The sequence below is a fragment of the Suricata suricatta genome, chromosome 1 (genome assembly GCF_006229205.1).
Source record: "Suricata suricatta isolate VVHF042 chromosome 1, meerkat_22Aug2017_6uvM2_HiC, whole genome shotgun sequence".
Lineage (NCBI taxonomy): Eukaryota > Metazoa > Chordata > Mammalia > Carnivora > Herpestidae > Suricata > Suricata suricatta.
In genome coordinates this window covers 58,823,717-58,837,988 of record NC_043700.1, presented here as the reverse complement: position 1 = coordinate 58,837,988, position 14,272 = coordinate 58,823,717, and the positions used below count along the sequence as shown (strand labels likewise).

Below are 14,272 nucleotides of genomic sequence, written 5' to 3'. Positions count from 1 at the left end.
TGCTTCAGTTGTTAAATTTCCAAAGAACTCTCAGAAATCTGGTTGACCTAGACTCAGTCAGTTAAATGTCCAACTCTTGATCTTGACTCAGATCATGCTCTCATAGTTGTGAGATTGAGCCCCACACTGGGCTCTGCATGGAGTGAGGGCGTGGAGCCTGCTTAAGATTCTCTCTCCCCCTCTCTCTTTGACCCTCTCCTGTGCATGCCCTCTTTCTCTCTCCCTGTTGCTCTCTCAGAATAAATAAATAAACTTAAAAAAATTGTCTGGTTGATGTATAATAAAACTAAAGTTCACTCTGTCAGATTTTATTTTAAGTATACCAGTCCATCATTACTTAAACATTTTCATAGGAACTATGTATCTATTTCAGAGTAAGTAATTCTGGCACCAGAAATTTTAAATTGATTATTTCCATATAATAAAGATGAAGTGAATTTCTACACCCACTCATACACACACTCACACACACACACACACACACACACGTTTAATAAATTTAAATCATTTATTGCTTGAATGTCTGAATTAGAAAATGCAGGTAGCTGACACCATCGTGGTAAGAAGTAGGTGTGGCTTGCCATCCCTGTTTTGCAGAAGTCATTCATAACTCAGAAACTATAATTTTCACTGTGGACACAGTTAAGAGCAGGGCTTTGAAATGATTAAGAATTTCTCTAAAATTAATTTTACAAGGCTAATTCTGTATTGACTTCTGATTTTTTATACATGTTGATGTGCTGTTAGAGAACAATTTTCTCGATTCCACTTTTTTTTTTTTTTTGCTTAGGCTACAATACTAAGTAATAAAAATGTAGTGAAGATGTTAAAGATAAAGAGCACATAAAGCACAGATATACTGATTACCTATTCTTTAGAACTTTGGGACTGCCCGTGTGCATTTTGAGTGTTCTGGTATTACCAAATATGTGAATATAGCTCAGAAGCATGCGTGTGCTATGTCATGTAATCAATCTCCAAAAGCGAAAAAATAGATGCATCTTTAAAAATTACTTTCACATTCTTTAATAAAAATGTTTTTCCTAAGCCCATTTCCTTAAAGTGATATGGATTTGATAAAAAAAAAAAGCAAAAATAGCTTTAGCTATCTGGGTGCCGTCATGAGCTCACACATTCTCACTAGAAAAATCAGTGGATGGTATAAATTATGAATTCAGCCAACCTCTGATATAACTGTCATGTGTCCTTTTGTTCTCCATTCTGTGGGAGTGATGAAAGTCTGAGTGGTGTGTCATCATCTGTGTGTGTCAGGAGCAATCTGCCAGTTTTGACTTTAATGGACAATCCAGCCATGGAATGACAGCTGAGTGACATAGTATGGTGGCTAATGCCTCTCACTGGATTGACTGCCTGCTAATCCAGTTTGGCTTTTTTCCCCGTAGTGAATTTGTGGCTATTCCTTAAAACTCGTGTTTCCTTTGCTTCTAGCACACTAAAAGCCTTTTCCGGGTATTACTTATTAATAAACTGGTCTACTGGAATAGATTTACTTAAATATATGTTAAGTTACTTCTTTAAGAAAATCTAATGATACTTTTGTTTTGTTTTGTCTTGTCTTGGACTATTATGAAATGTCCAGATTCATTAGTGCTAACCATCATGGAAAAGTTAACAAAAAAAGCAACTTCAGTAGGTATACTGCGTGATTTTTTAAAAGTGATTATACACAAGTTTTGGAACCTTTTTTAGCCTCTGTGTATACACCATGCTAACATATTGAAGAATTTCTCTCTACTTCAATGCCAGTTCTTGCATTTATTCAAACTCCTCACAATTTTAAATTTATCTTTAAAGACTGGCAATAAATGTTTAAGATTAGTTGGAGAAATGTCCATTTATTTCCTCTCTCCTACTCAAATATCCTACCCCAGCATAGGAGTGCAAGAGGCTACAAGTTGTCATCCTACAGCCAATAGTCTTAGACACTCTATTCGTGGTACGAGGTCCAAGCTAAACAAGGAGTGGGTAAAAGTAAGATAAGACACTATCCTTTTTTTTAAATGTTTTTATGTTAGGAACAAAGAAAGCTGTGACTTAGTTTACCCTTTGCCAGTGTTAGCCACAACTAAAAGACTCTCCTTTGATATCCTTTCTTTTTAAAACTACTTACTAAAGTTTGGGTTTATCTTTTCACTAGACAAAGATGAATGCTCTAAGGATAATGGCGGGTGTCAACACGAGTGCGTCAACACGATGGGAAGCTATATGTGTCAGTGCCGTAATGGATTTGTGCTGCATGAAAATAAACATGACTGCAAGGAAGGTACGAAAGGAGTGTTCTTTTCTTACAACATCCAGAATTTCATGCAGTTTGGGTAAAGCATTGCTTCCAAATAGAGTTAATCACTTCAATGAGTAATATCATTGTTGACTGTTCAAATGTTAAAAAAAAATAGGTACAGTGTTCAGAAATTCAAGACCCACTAATGGAAACCTCATACTACCTAAATGTTCTGCACTTCACACATGGGTGGCATTAGAATAACTTTGTATAAACAGATATAGAAGTGTCTGTGATGCCATCTGGCAGCCAGAAAGGTGCCACAGTATCCCCAGGTCCTTGTAGAACAGACTCTGTAACAGTCTCCACATTTAAACTTAACTTCTGCAAAATGTTTTGCATTTGGTTTAATTTCCCTCCCCAAAATACCTCATATATGTGCTACATGAGTGATGTCACTTTAAATACCAGGAGTATCAAACTCGCCTACAGAGGAAAGACATTTGAAAATGACGCCATTTAAAGTTATAAATCATGGTTTGGGCCAAAAAAAAAAAAAAGGCATTCTAATAACACAATGGTAGTCTATTCATTTTTGGCCCTAGGCCTTAAAATATTCTAATTTTATATAAACAGTTATCTTTATCTCCTTAGCCAGTATGAGCTAGATAAGAACAAGAAATAGTTATTCAGTTCTTATTTCATCCTTGGAGGGTCTGCTCCTGAATTTTCTACTTAAATTGGGTTTATGCCCATTTTGAAAGAATTACCATGACAGATTTTATAACTTTAGTTATTAGCACATGCAGATTGATAGGTCCCTGGCTAGAATCACAGTTAGATAGCAGCTCTTTGTACGAACATTGGGATAGTACAGGATGTCCTGAATTGAACCTTTTTCCATTCAATTCCTTTCAAATATCGTCACATGTCAGGGTTATTTTTTCTCCTTTTTCCTTGAACTAATGATATTACCCAGAATCATATGCAAGCTAGACTTTTTTCCCTCCTTTTACTTTCTTATATGAGGATAAACTCATGAAGGCTGTGACATGTACTGAGTCAAGATTTTTGTTAAATAAACAGACTGGGGAATAATCCAGTTAGTTTGCAGGTTTGGAGGATAATTAAGGAAAAAAAGTGAGACAGCTTTTGCAAAGTATGAATATATTCTGTGGCTCACAAGTAGAAAATATAATTTAGGTACCTTATTTTGCTGGTTATTACAGTAAATATTTTCAAGAAAGGATTTCCTAGGAAACTTAATACACAACAAAAAACTTCCAGTCTGTTAAGACGAGAAGGGTGCTGCTTCATAAATTATGGAGAATGAACACAGCCTGGGATGTTAAGTATTTTTTTGACATTTAACGTTTTTGAAGTTTGATAGAAACAATATGGAGTAGTCTCTTTATTTTAATTGTAAAAACCATAAAAGAAATTTCACATTAATTGAATGAAATAGTCTTTGAAATTAGTTTAAATGCTATTTCCATGACTAGCAGCTGCTTACTTATTTTTCCCCTGAGTGCTTCATTTTACTTTGATGAAATTAGGGTTAATTTAGTTTAGCAGCTAAAACTATGGTTTAGAAATCAAGTGTTTACTGTAACTAAGGGTGAGGGAAAATGTAAATACATGATCCATAAAATGGCTTAGTGATGTTAATTAGCTGTAAATGATGTTTCTGTCAATGGAAAAAGCTGAATTGAAAATGGTTGTAGTCCACTGAATTTTGTTTGTGGCATTGCACTCAATATTTTGCACATGCCAAGTGTTGATACTCTTGATGTCAATATATGTTGCTCTGTTAAAATCTGAGCTTTTACATTCAGCAATTTAAAATAGTTCATCTTTTTAGGCATCTATCTGATTCATTGTAAACAGTTTCATGTGAGCAAGAAAACAAACATTGCCTGATTATGCTCAGCAACATGTTTGCCAAAGCAGATGACTATGATAACAGACCGGCGTGGTGATTAGTTAGTATTGAGGAAAACCTTTCAGTAGGATAGTGGGTAAATGGACTACTTTCTTGCTAAACCAACCCTGGGCTACATTTCCACACTGACTGATATTATCGTTGTTGGCGCAGCTGAGTGTGAACAGAAGATACACAGTCCAAGTGGCTTCATCACCAGTCCCAACTGGCCAGACAAGTACCCAAGCAGGAAGGAATGCACATGGGAAATAAGTACCACTCCTGGCCATCGGATCAAATTAGTAAGTGAGCTCATTCTTCTTTCTGTTAAGCGGACCGCCCATGTGTGGCTAGCACACAGAGATAAATGGAATGTTTATTTAATTGAATTGAATTAGTGGGCAGCTGGAAAAGATTTTCTTTCTTTTGCTTTCCTACTTACACTAAACAAATCCCTGATTTCCAAGATCAAGATAACAGTAATGCCAGCCACGTAGCTCTCATATGGCGTTCTTATCCTGGATATTTTAAAAGACATTATCAGAGTTGCTGCAAAACAGTAGGCTCTACTTCCTAACATGTTATTGGTAATGATATTTCCAACTGGGGAAAGTAAATGAACAAAAAAAAGCACATCAGAAATTCAGCAAGAAAGAAATAAAGTGACTATTCATTTAAACACAACATAGTCTTGGTTGTGCCAATTCTATATACCTCATAAACAAAGCATATGTATTATTTTTATAAAATTAATTTTGTCTTGAGGTTTGTGGAATGTCATTTTTGCATCACATAGTTGCCCTTTATAGATGAATACTAATATCCTTATACTTCCCCTAAATTCAAATATGAATATGTTTGTTCTTCCTCCTATATTCTCTGTCTTGCCTTCTGTCCTAGTCATCTTATAATATAAAGTTTCATCACAGGCTACAGAGTACTCAAAGAGTATAAAGCAAAGAAATAATCATAAGAATATAGAAATTTTATCAATTTCCCATAATATGCTAATGTCAGAAGCAGGCGGAAATGCCAGGCTTGAGCAAGGCTCAGGACAGACCAGCAGTACCATAATAAAGGACAAGACCTTGTCTGAGAAGGAGGCTACCGATCTATGGTAGCTTACTAGACCAGTCCAGCCATAAGGTTAATTTTAAATTTTTGTTTTTAACCTTTCTTTTCATTGTATTTGGGGGGGCAGGGAGTAATAAGCATTATTTGTATGAGGCAGGGAGTAATAAGCATTATTTATATGAGGCATTATAATAATAATATTAGAGATCATCTCCAAGACATTCATAGCCATCTAGTGGAGTTTTTTGCAATCACCATATTTGTGAAATATTAGTGAGTTTCCAAACAGAAACATCATTTTATTTCAGCCGTCTTTGGGAAGATACTAGATAGTAAGATGACAGCATCATGGGAACATGAGTATTTGACAGTCCTGTCCAAGGTCCTGAGTGAGAGGACCACTCTGAAGCTTATGGGTTGCATTCTTTCCAGCTGTGCAATTAGCTAGGGGAGGTGGGAAAAGAGATTTCCTGAAGACATTATTTTGTGTAAATCCACATTTTTTCTGGTATTGTATCCCACTGAAAAATTTTCCTTTTATATTTTATGTGAGTTATGTCTTTGAAGTATCAGTTTTTAAAAATATTTTCATTGGGTATAGAATTCTAGAATGACAATTTTATTTTCCTATCTATACTTTAAATGCCTATCTCCATTATTTTATGGCTTTCATGATTTCTCATAAGCCAGTTATAAATCTTATTTTTATTAGTTGTTTTTTTCCTATTGCTATCTTCAAAATTTTCTTATCAGCTGTTTGGATGTAATGTATCTAGGTGTGTGTGTGTGTGTGTGTGTGTGTGTGTGTGTGTGTGCGTGTGTATGTGTGTTTAATTTTATGGGCTTTATTCTTTCAAAATTCTCTGAATTTCTTGTATCTGTATTATGATTTCTGTTATGAATTTCTGAAAATTCTCTATCATTATTTCTTCAAAAGCTCTTTTTTTACTATTGTCTCTCTTCTTCTGGAATTCAAATCATATATACATCCATAACTATTGGATGTTCTGTTCATTTTTGTCACTTCTTTAGAGTCAAAATTTGAGTAATTTCTATGGACCTATCAACAAGTTCAGCAATTGTTTTTTGGGTATCTTGAGTCTACTGATAAGCTTGTCAACACATTCTTTATCTCTCTTGCATTTTTTTATTTCTAGCATTTTCATTTGACTTATTATTATAATTTATTGGTTTACTGTAACAAAATACCATAAACTGAGTGGCTAAAACACAAAGAAAATCATTGCCTTACAATTTTGGAAGGTAGCAGTTCAAGATCTTCGTGCTATCAGGGTTGGTCATGCCTCTTCTCCTGGCTTGTAGATGGCCACTTCATTGCTCTGTCCTTACATGGCCTTTCTTCTGTGTACGCACAGACAGAGTAAGCTATGGTGTCTCTTTATCTTCCTACAAAGACACTAGCCCTATGGGACTAGGGCATCACCTATATGACCTCATTTAATTTTAATTACCTCCCTAAAAGCCCTATCCTCAAATTCATTCACACTGTGGATTAGGGATTGAATATATGGATTTTGGGAGAACACAGTTCAGTCCATAACACCATTTCTTTGTTGAAATTTCCCGTCTGTTTTCATGTTGTCTGTATTTTTACTAGACTTTTTGCATATTAATCATAGTTACTTTAAATTCCATTTTGTAGTTTAAATACAGGGGTCATTTCTAAGTCTGTTCTGTTGGTTATTTTCTCTCTTAGTGGTATGATTTTTTTTTTTTGCCTGTTTGTTTGTCTTACCTTTTTGCATGTCATATAATTTTTATTAACTAGCAGACATTGTATGGGTAACAGTAGAGACTTTATGTCTGGAAATAGACACATCTCTTCTGAGACTATTAGCACATGTGTGTGTGTACAGCAGGGGCTCTTGTTGAGGAATCTATTCAGTAAAGCTGAGAGTGGGTTTTCTAGTTCCTATGATGGCCTTCAATGCACCATTGGCCTTGAAGTCCTTTTTCTTAGATTGGAGGCTGGGATTTCAGAGGCATGTTGCAATTTTTCTACTTCCCTGTTCATCTCCATCATGAGTTACTTCCCTCTCCACACTTTTCCTTCCCCCCAGCGGTAGGCTGCAGTTTCTTGTTACTTGGCACTTGCTGCTCTGGTGGCAAAGGCAAGGGGACCCCATTGTCTTAGCACAGCTTGCACCTTAGACAGGCCCTGATGGTTTAGGTCTTGGAAGTGGCCTTACTCAGTCCTGCCTCATCTATCTGTGGCAACCAGACTCCAGAGGGATGTTTTCCTTTTCTTTTTTTAATCTTTTTAATGTTTTGTTTATTTTTGAGAGAGAAAGAGAGAAAATGCATGAGCCGGGGAGGGTCAGAGAGAGAGGGAGACACAGAATCCAGAGACAGGCTCCAGGCTCTGAGCTGTCAGCACAGAGGCTGACACAGGGCCCAAACCCACTAACCGTGAGATCATGACCTGAGCTGAAGCCGGATGCTCAACCAAATGAGCCACCCAGGCGCCCCTCAAACTGCAGCTTCTATCTCTGGTTGGTCTTCCATAAGAGTTTCTTCTCCCTTCTCTAGTGGTATCAAGTCTGTACTGTTGCTGCCTTAGGAACCTGTGACCAACACTTCCCCTGGGGAAGAAGTGATTTGTTGTGGTTTTTTTTCTGTTGTTATTGTTGTCATTGTTGTTTTACCTTTCCCCTGGCTACAGAGGGTCTGTATCTTTGCCCTGGTGGTGACAGGGTTTTCTTTCCCTTTCCCAGAGGCTTAAGGTTTGTTTTCCAGAGAAAGGCTGCTTCTGGGTTTCATGTTTTTTTCTCACAGAAGTGACCACTATCCTCCTCTAAGTCTGCAACACTGAAGAAAGCACTTAGCCTTCTCTTGCTTTGCCCACAATTTCTCTCATGAGCAAGAGATTGAGGTCTGTGGAGAAGAGACTGAAAGTGGGTTCAGACCCCCATATATCTACAGCTCCCAGGGGCTCTGGACTCTTAACCCTAGTGTGCACCTGACCTCTTCCAATTTGTTACAAATTATAGCTGAATACTTCTTACCTAGTTATAATGCACCCAGCATCTCTTCCTTTCATGGTCTGCCACTGGTGGACAGGTGCTTGTGTCCCTCTGTCTTTGGAGGAGGCTGGGACTCAGTAAATTGCATATTACTTGGTTCACTAATGATGTCAGCTCTTTGATGTATTCAACAAAGTGATTTTTAAAGTTGAGATGGGTTTTTCTTGTTAGCCTAGAAGCAATGCTAGTTCTAGCTGTCTATATCCAAGGGGAAATAGAACTGATCTAACCCCATTTTGAAAATGACAGTATTTATTCTTTCTTATATACTCGTCAGCTTATTGAACACCCCTTCCAATTTAGGATGGTATGTTCTTTCACAAATTGCAAGCTTTAATTTTCATGGAAATATTTCACTTGAAAGTCAGAACATAAGGCATGTTTTTCAACAATGGTCGTGCTCACTCATATCCTAAGAAGGAATTTCTCAGAAAGAAAACAAAAGCTCTAGGCAAATATTGACTGTATTTGATTTTATAATCTTTGTGGAGTAGTTATGGTCTAAAGCCAGGCTTTCTCAAATATTAGCATTCATCAGAATTATCTGGACAAGCCTGTTTTTTTACTTTATTTATTTTTGAGAGAAGGAATCAGAGAGAGTAAGCAGGGGAGGGGCAGAGAGAGTGAGCAGGGGAGGGGCAGAGAGAGAAGGAGAGAGGGAGAATCCCAAGCCAGTTCGTGTTTCACACAGAGCCCCATGTGGGGCTCAAACTCACAATCTGTGAGATGATGACCCGAGCTGAAATCAAGAGTCTGACACTTAATCGACTGACCCATCCAAGTGCCCCTGGACAGCTTGTTAAATACACATTGCTGCCATCCCAAAATTTCTACCTGGAAACACAATGCTAATTCCCATTCCCTTATCCATTAATCATGTTCATATAAAACCTGACTCTGAACAGTCTCAAGAGACTCTAAGGGTTAGGATCACTAGAAAGTGTATCATAATATTAGCTATCAACTTCAAGTGATATTTAGTTCTGCAGTTTTTAATTCTTACAATTTCAACATTATTGCTCATGTTTACCAGCATTGTCTACCTGCTTGTTAGCTAACTGCTAACTAATACACTTTAAAACTGACATCACCATCTGTAGCCAGTATCAGCCAATGGGCGTTTGGCCAATACTGTTTATAATTCCAGATCACACCATTCAGTCACTTTCCTGTATAGTTAGACACTTATTATATAGGAGATTTTTATCAAAAAGATACATTGTTCCAGATAAATGTGTTTTGTCTGGTTCCTTTGAAATGCTTAATTTTCATGGAAGAACTTAAACCCAAACTGAATTTGGAAAATGGATTCCAAGGAATCTTGGACGATTTTTAAATCGTTCAATGTCCTTAGTCCAAGAATGCTGATAGATACTTAGTTACAAGCTAGTCTCTTTGTTGGGGCTGAGGCAAAGAGAGCAAGTAAGGAAAGCATTTGATCTCTCTCTGTGCATCATGGAGCTTTCTTTAGGATTCATATTGTTACCCTTCTTCACTTAGGCTGCATGGAAAAATAAAGAAACATTTCTAAATATTTCACTGTTTCGTAGTGAAGCAAAGGAAATTATTCCTAAAGACAATTTCACAAGATATAAAGTCACCTTGTTTGTGAATTTTAAGAGGCTTACTGTTCTTTCTGGCACAAATATTCCTTTAACTTGATATTGAGTTGTGTTGGGTGACATGCAAGTAATTGTGGGTAAAACCGACCTTTCTCTGTGTCTGAGAAAACTATATTTTAGTTAATTTGGTTGATATGTAGGACAACAAATGTCAAGGCTGTTTAGGCAATGTTGTAATTATGGAGTAAAACTAATGATAATAAAATTCTGAGCCTTTTGGGAGATATGAGCATTATTGTGTATAGTACTTACTTACCATAAATATATTCTTTATTGTTCATAGTGTGATAATCCATATATTATGTATATTAGTGTACAATACTATAAACATTGAACTATGTAGAAGGAGTGGTCAGTTTGCTACAGATATACAGAACTTTAAGACTTTTTGCATTTTAATGAAACTATTTTATGCACTGTTTTAGTTATCTATTGCTTCAAAACAAACTAATTCAAAGACTCCTGACTTAAAATAAGCACCCTTTTATTATATCCTATGGTTTGGGGAGAAGGAGGTCATGATTTGAGTAGTGTTTTCCTGACCATTCTTCTGTTGCCCATGGTACGGATTGAAATCAGTAAGTGATACTCACCTGGACACGGTCAGGGCCAAGGTGACTGTAATTGTTTTTCTATCTTCTTAGAAGCGAGGGCCAGAGGTGGACTGAGCTGGGACACCCAGAGAACCAGGTGTGACCATTCTAGCATGGTAGCCTCAGGAGAACCATACTCTTCCTATGGTAGCGCTGGATCCCAAACAGAGTATTTCAAGAGGCTCAGAAGGATGCCACAGAAGCTCTTGTACATATTACCTGTGCACATTCTGTTGGTTAAGAAAATCATGAAGGCTGGCCAAGATGCAAGGGGAAGAGTATTAGACTTTCTCTCTCAGTGGAGGAGAGTAGCAGAGAGTATGTAGCCATCTTTAATCCCACAGATGCATTTAAATATGTGAGACTGCACATATTTTCTGAAAGTAAAGATAATACAAACGAGTTATTGCTTGTACTCTCCTGACAGATTTGCTCTGTAAAGTCCAGAATGATAGCCAGAATACTGTTAGGTTGTAGTATACCACCTGATATACAAGCAGAAAATCTTCAAAGGCGATTTTTTCTGGAGGCGGAGGGGGGGGGGTACTCCTGGGTGACTCAGTGAGCTGGGTGCTTGATTTCACCTCAGGTCATGACTTCATGGTTTGTGAGTCTGAGGCCCATGCTGGGCTCTGTTCTGACAGTTCAGACTCTGGAGCTTGCCTCAGATTCTGTGTGAGTGTGTGTGTGTGTGTGTGTGTGTGTGTGTGTGTGTCTTTCTCTGTCCCTCCCCTGGTCATTCTCTCTCTGTGTCTCTCAGTAAATAAATAAATGTTAAAATAAATAAAAAATTAATTTTTTAATGTTTATTTATTTTTGAGAGAGAGAGAGAGAGCAAGCAGGGGAGGGCCAGAGAGAGAGGGAAACACAGAATCTGAAGCAGGTTCCAGGATCTGAGCTGTCAGCACAGAACCTGATGCGGGGCTTAAACTCATGAGCTGTGAGGTCAAGAAGTAGGGTGCCCAACCGACTAAGCCACCCACATGCCCTAAAGGTGACTTTTATGTTTTCATTTATTTATTTATTTATTTTTGAGGACAGAGAGAGAGAGTGCCTGTAGAGGAGGGTCAGAGAGAGAGGGAGATACAGAATCTGAAGCAGGCTCCAGCCCTGAGCTAGCTGTCAGCACAGAGCCCGACGCAGGGCTCGAACCCATGAACCGTGAGATCATGCCCTGAGCCAAAGCTGGATGCTTAACCTACTGAGCCACCCAGGCGCCCCTAAAGGCGATTTTTAAAAAATGACACAGTAAATATTGTCCAATAATATAAAACAACAATTTGAATACAATAATAAATTATGTCTATAGCACATAATAAACATACTCATAATTTTTGTCCTTAAATCATGAATTCACCATTATAAAACTAAATATAAAAAATTAGTAGAGTGTATTTATGAATGATTACACCAGTTTTTAAGGATGTTTTTGTATATTCTTTCATATACCTTATTTTGATGCATGCTCTGATCTTTATAAAACCTTGAAATACTATCTTCATATAAATGTAGTAAGCTAGAGAGCTGAGATCCAGAGAGCCTGGGAGTGTCCTTTAAGAAGCTGTAAAATCGGCACTCCCTCATACCTAATTCCACAAATAAAAACATAAATGTTCTCAAGTTTGCCATGTCTTAAGCATGTCCTTTAAATAACAAAATGTAGCTTCCCAGGATACATCTCGTGATTCACGAAGCTGTGCTTGGACTGCACAACACTGAGCACGCACGTGTGCATACTGCCTGATGGTTTCAAAGCGGTATCACGCAGGTTATCGCAAATTGGGCTCACAAATGACACTGACGGATAAGGATGTGTCCCGGGCAGTATAGGGGGGTTGGCAAGTTTGTAAAGTTGGCAGGAGTCTAAGTACCTTCTAGCCCAAGATTTTTTCTGTATGTTTTATTTTTTTACTTTAGCACTTTACATCAGAAAGGAGACCCATAATTGCTACATATGTGTTTATATAGTAATTTAAATGGAAAATATTAAGACAAAGTTATAACGATTAAGTAAAATGAACATACAACAGAGAAATATAGAGAGATTAGGAACATATATTTTGAATTTAAAGTGTCTTGTGTCTAAACCTAAAGTTTCTACTTACTAGCCTTGTTATCTTGAGAAAAATACTTACCCTTTTAAGGTCTCATTTTTTTGTAGAAATTGGACCTAATACTTAGGAATGTTGCAAGTGTACCAGATGAATTTGTATATAAGTATTTAGCATAATGCCTTATTAAAAGCCAATGAACGTTGACATATGATACTAAATAGTAATTATAATTATGACAATGATCAATAATAAAAATTATATATCAATTTATTGGATAATTCAACCATGATTAAGTTTTTGTGTAGCCATATCAATTTGAAATTCAGTACCAGCAATTAAATATATAGCTAATAACTACTTGTCATAAACTTTTTCATTAAAGAGCCAAATAGGAAATAATATGGACTAGGTAGACTGTGTAGTCTGTGTTGCAGTAATTTTAATTTGCTGTAATTTTAATTTGCTTTTAAATTTAATTTAAAAGCATCCACAGACAGTACACAAATGAATGGATGTGGTTGTGTTTCAATAACTTTTTTTTAAAGTTTTATTTATTTTTGAGAGAGAGAGAGAGAGAGAGAGAGAGAGGGAGCAAGGGAGGGGCAGAGAGAGAGGGAGACACAGAATCCAAAGCAGATTCCAGGCTCTGAGCTGTCAGCGGGGTCTCTAACTCGTTCACCGCAAGAACATGACCTGAGCCAAAGTCAGAAGCTTAACTTACTGAGCCACCCAGGTGCCCCTCAATTACCATTTAATTACAAAAACAGCCTGAAGACCAGATTTGTCCAGCAGAATTTATGTGGTTTGTTAAGAAGGTCAGAGTAAAAGAGTTTGAAATCATGAAGTCCGTAATTGTTTGTGATCAGTTTCCCTGAAATCACAGAGGGTGGAAATATTTACTCTTATTTTATGTAGTGACAGAATAATGCTCCTTGTCCCGATGTCCATGTTGCAATCCTCAGAACCTGTGCACGTGTTACCTTATGTGGCAAAAGGAGCTGTGGTTAAATTAAAGATCTTGAAATGGAGAGCTTATCCTGGATTATCTGGGTGGACTCGATGTACTCACAGGGGTGCTTACAAGACGGGAGCAGGAGATCAGGAAGGAGCTGCTATACTGTTGGTTTTGAAGATGGAAGAAAGGGACATGAGCTGAGGAATGAGGGCAGCCGCTAGATGATGGGCAAAACGCACGGACACATATCCTCACCTTCCTCTGGACGGTCCGGTGCTTCTCGCCCATTTAGACTTCTAACCTCCTGGCAGAGAATGATTGTGTGTCATTTAAGGAACTAGATGTATGGTAATTTGCTACTGCAGCAATAGGAAACTAATAATTTCCTTTGTTTCTCTGTGCTTGTGTGTATACTTACTTATGAGATGCCCTGTGATAATAGTTTTAAAATAGAAAGAAACCTTGATTGAAAGACACTAGGAGGGAAGAACGTCTTCTTATTAGAAAAGAAAGTTCTGAATAGATAAGGACAAGGATTTAGTTTACTCCTGGCTTCATTCTGTCGTGATTCTGAAAGACTCATCATTACATCTTTGGTACTATTTTAATGTTTTGAACTGCTCTTCATTAAATAGAAAATAAAACAAACCAACAAAACAGAAACAAAGTTCCAGACATAGGAGCATATGGCAATAGGCAATGTGCTCATGTCACGTTTATTTGATTTATTGTATCCTGGAGTTTTGCAAAGTTATATAGTAGCAATT

General features: G+C 37.2%; 1 protein-coding gene across 1 annotated transcript in view; it reads left to right on the top strand.

Annotated features, from left to right (window-relative positions):
* TLL1 (tolloid like 1) overlaps positions 1 to 14,272 on the top strand; it is a 203,824-nt gene that overhangs the window by 171,587 nt on the left and 17,965 nt on the right. The window contains exons 17-18 of the mRNA XM_029939149.1: positions 2,159 to 2,284; positions 4,338 to 4,465. Of these exons, the coding sequence (XP_029795009.1) occupies positions 2,159 to 2,284; positions 4,338 to 4,465 (254 nt within the window). The remainder of the gene's footprint in view (positions 1 to 2,158; positions 2,285 to 4,337; positions 4,466 to 14,272) is intronic.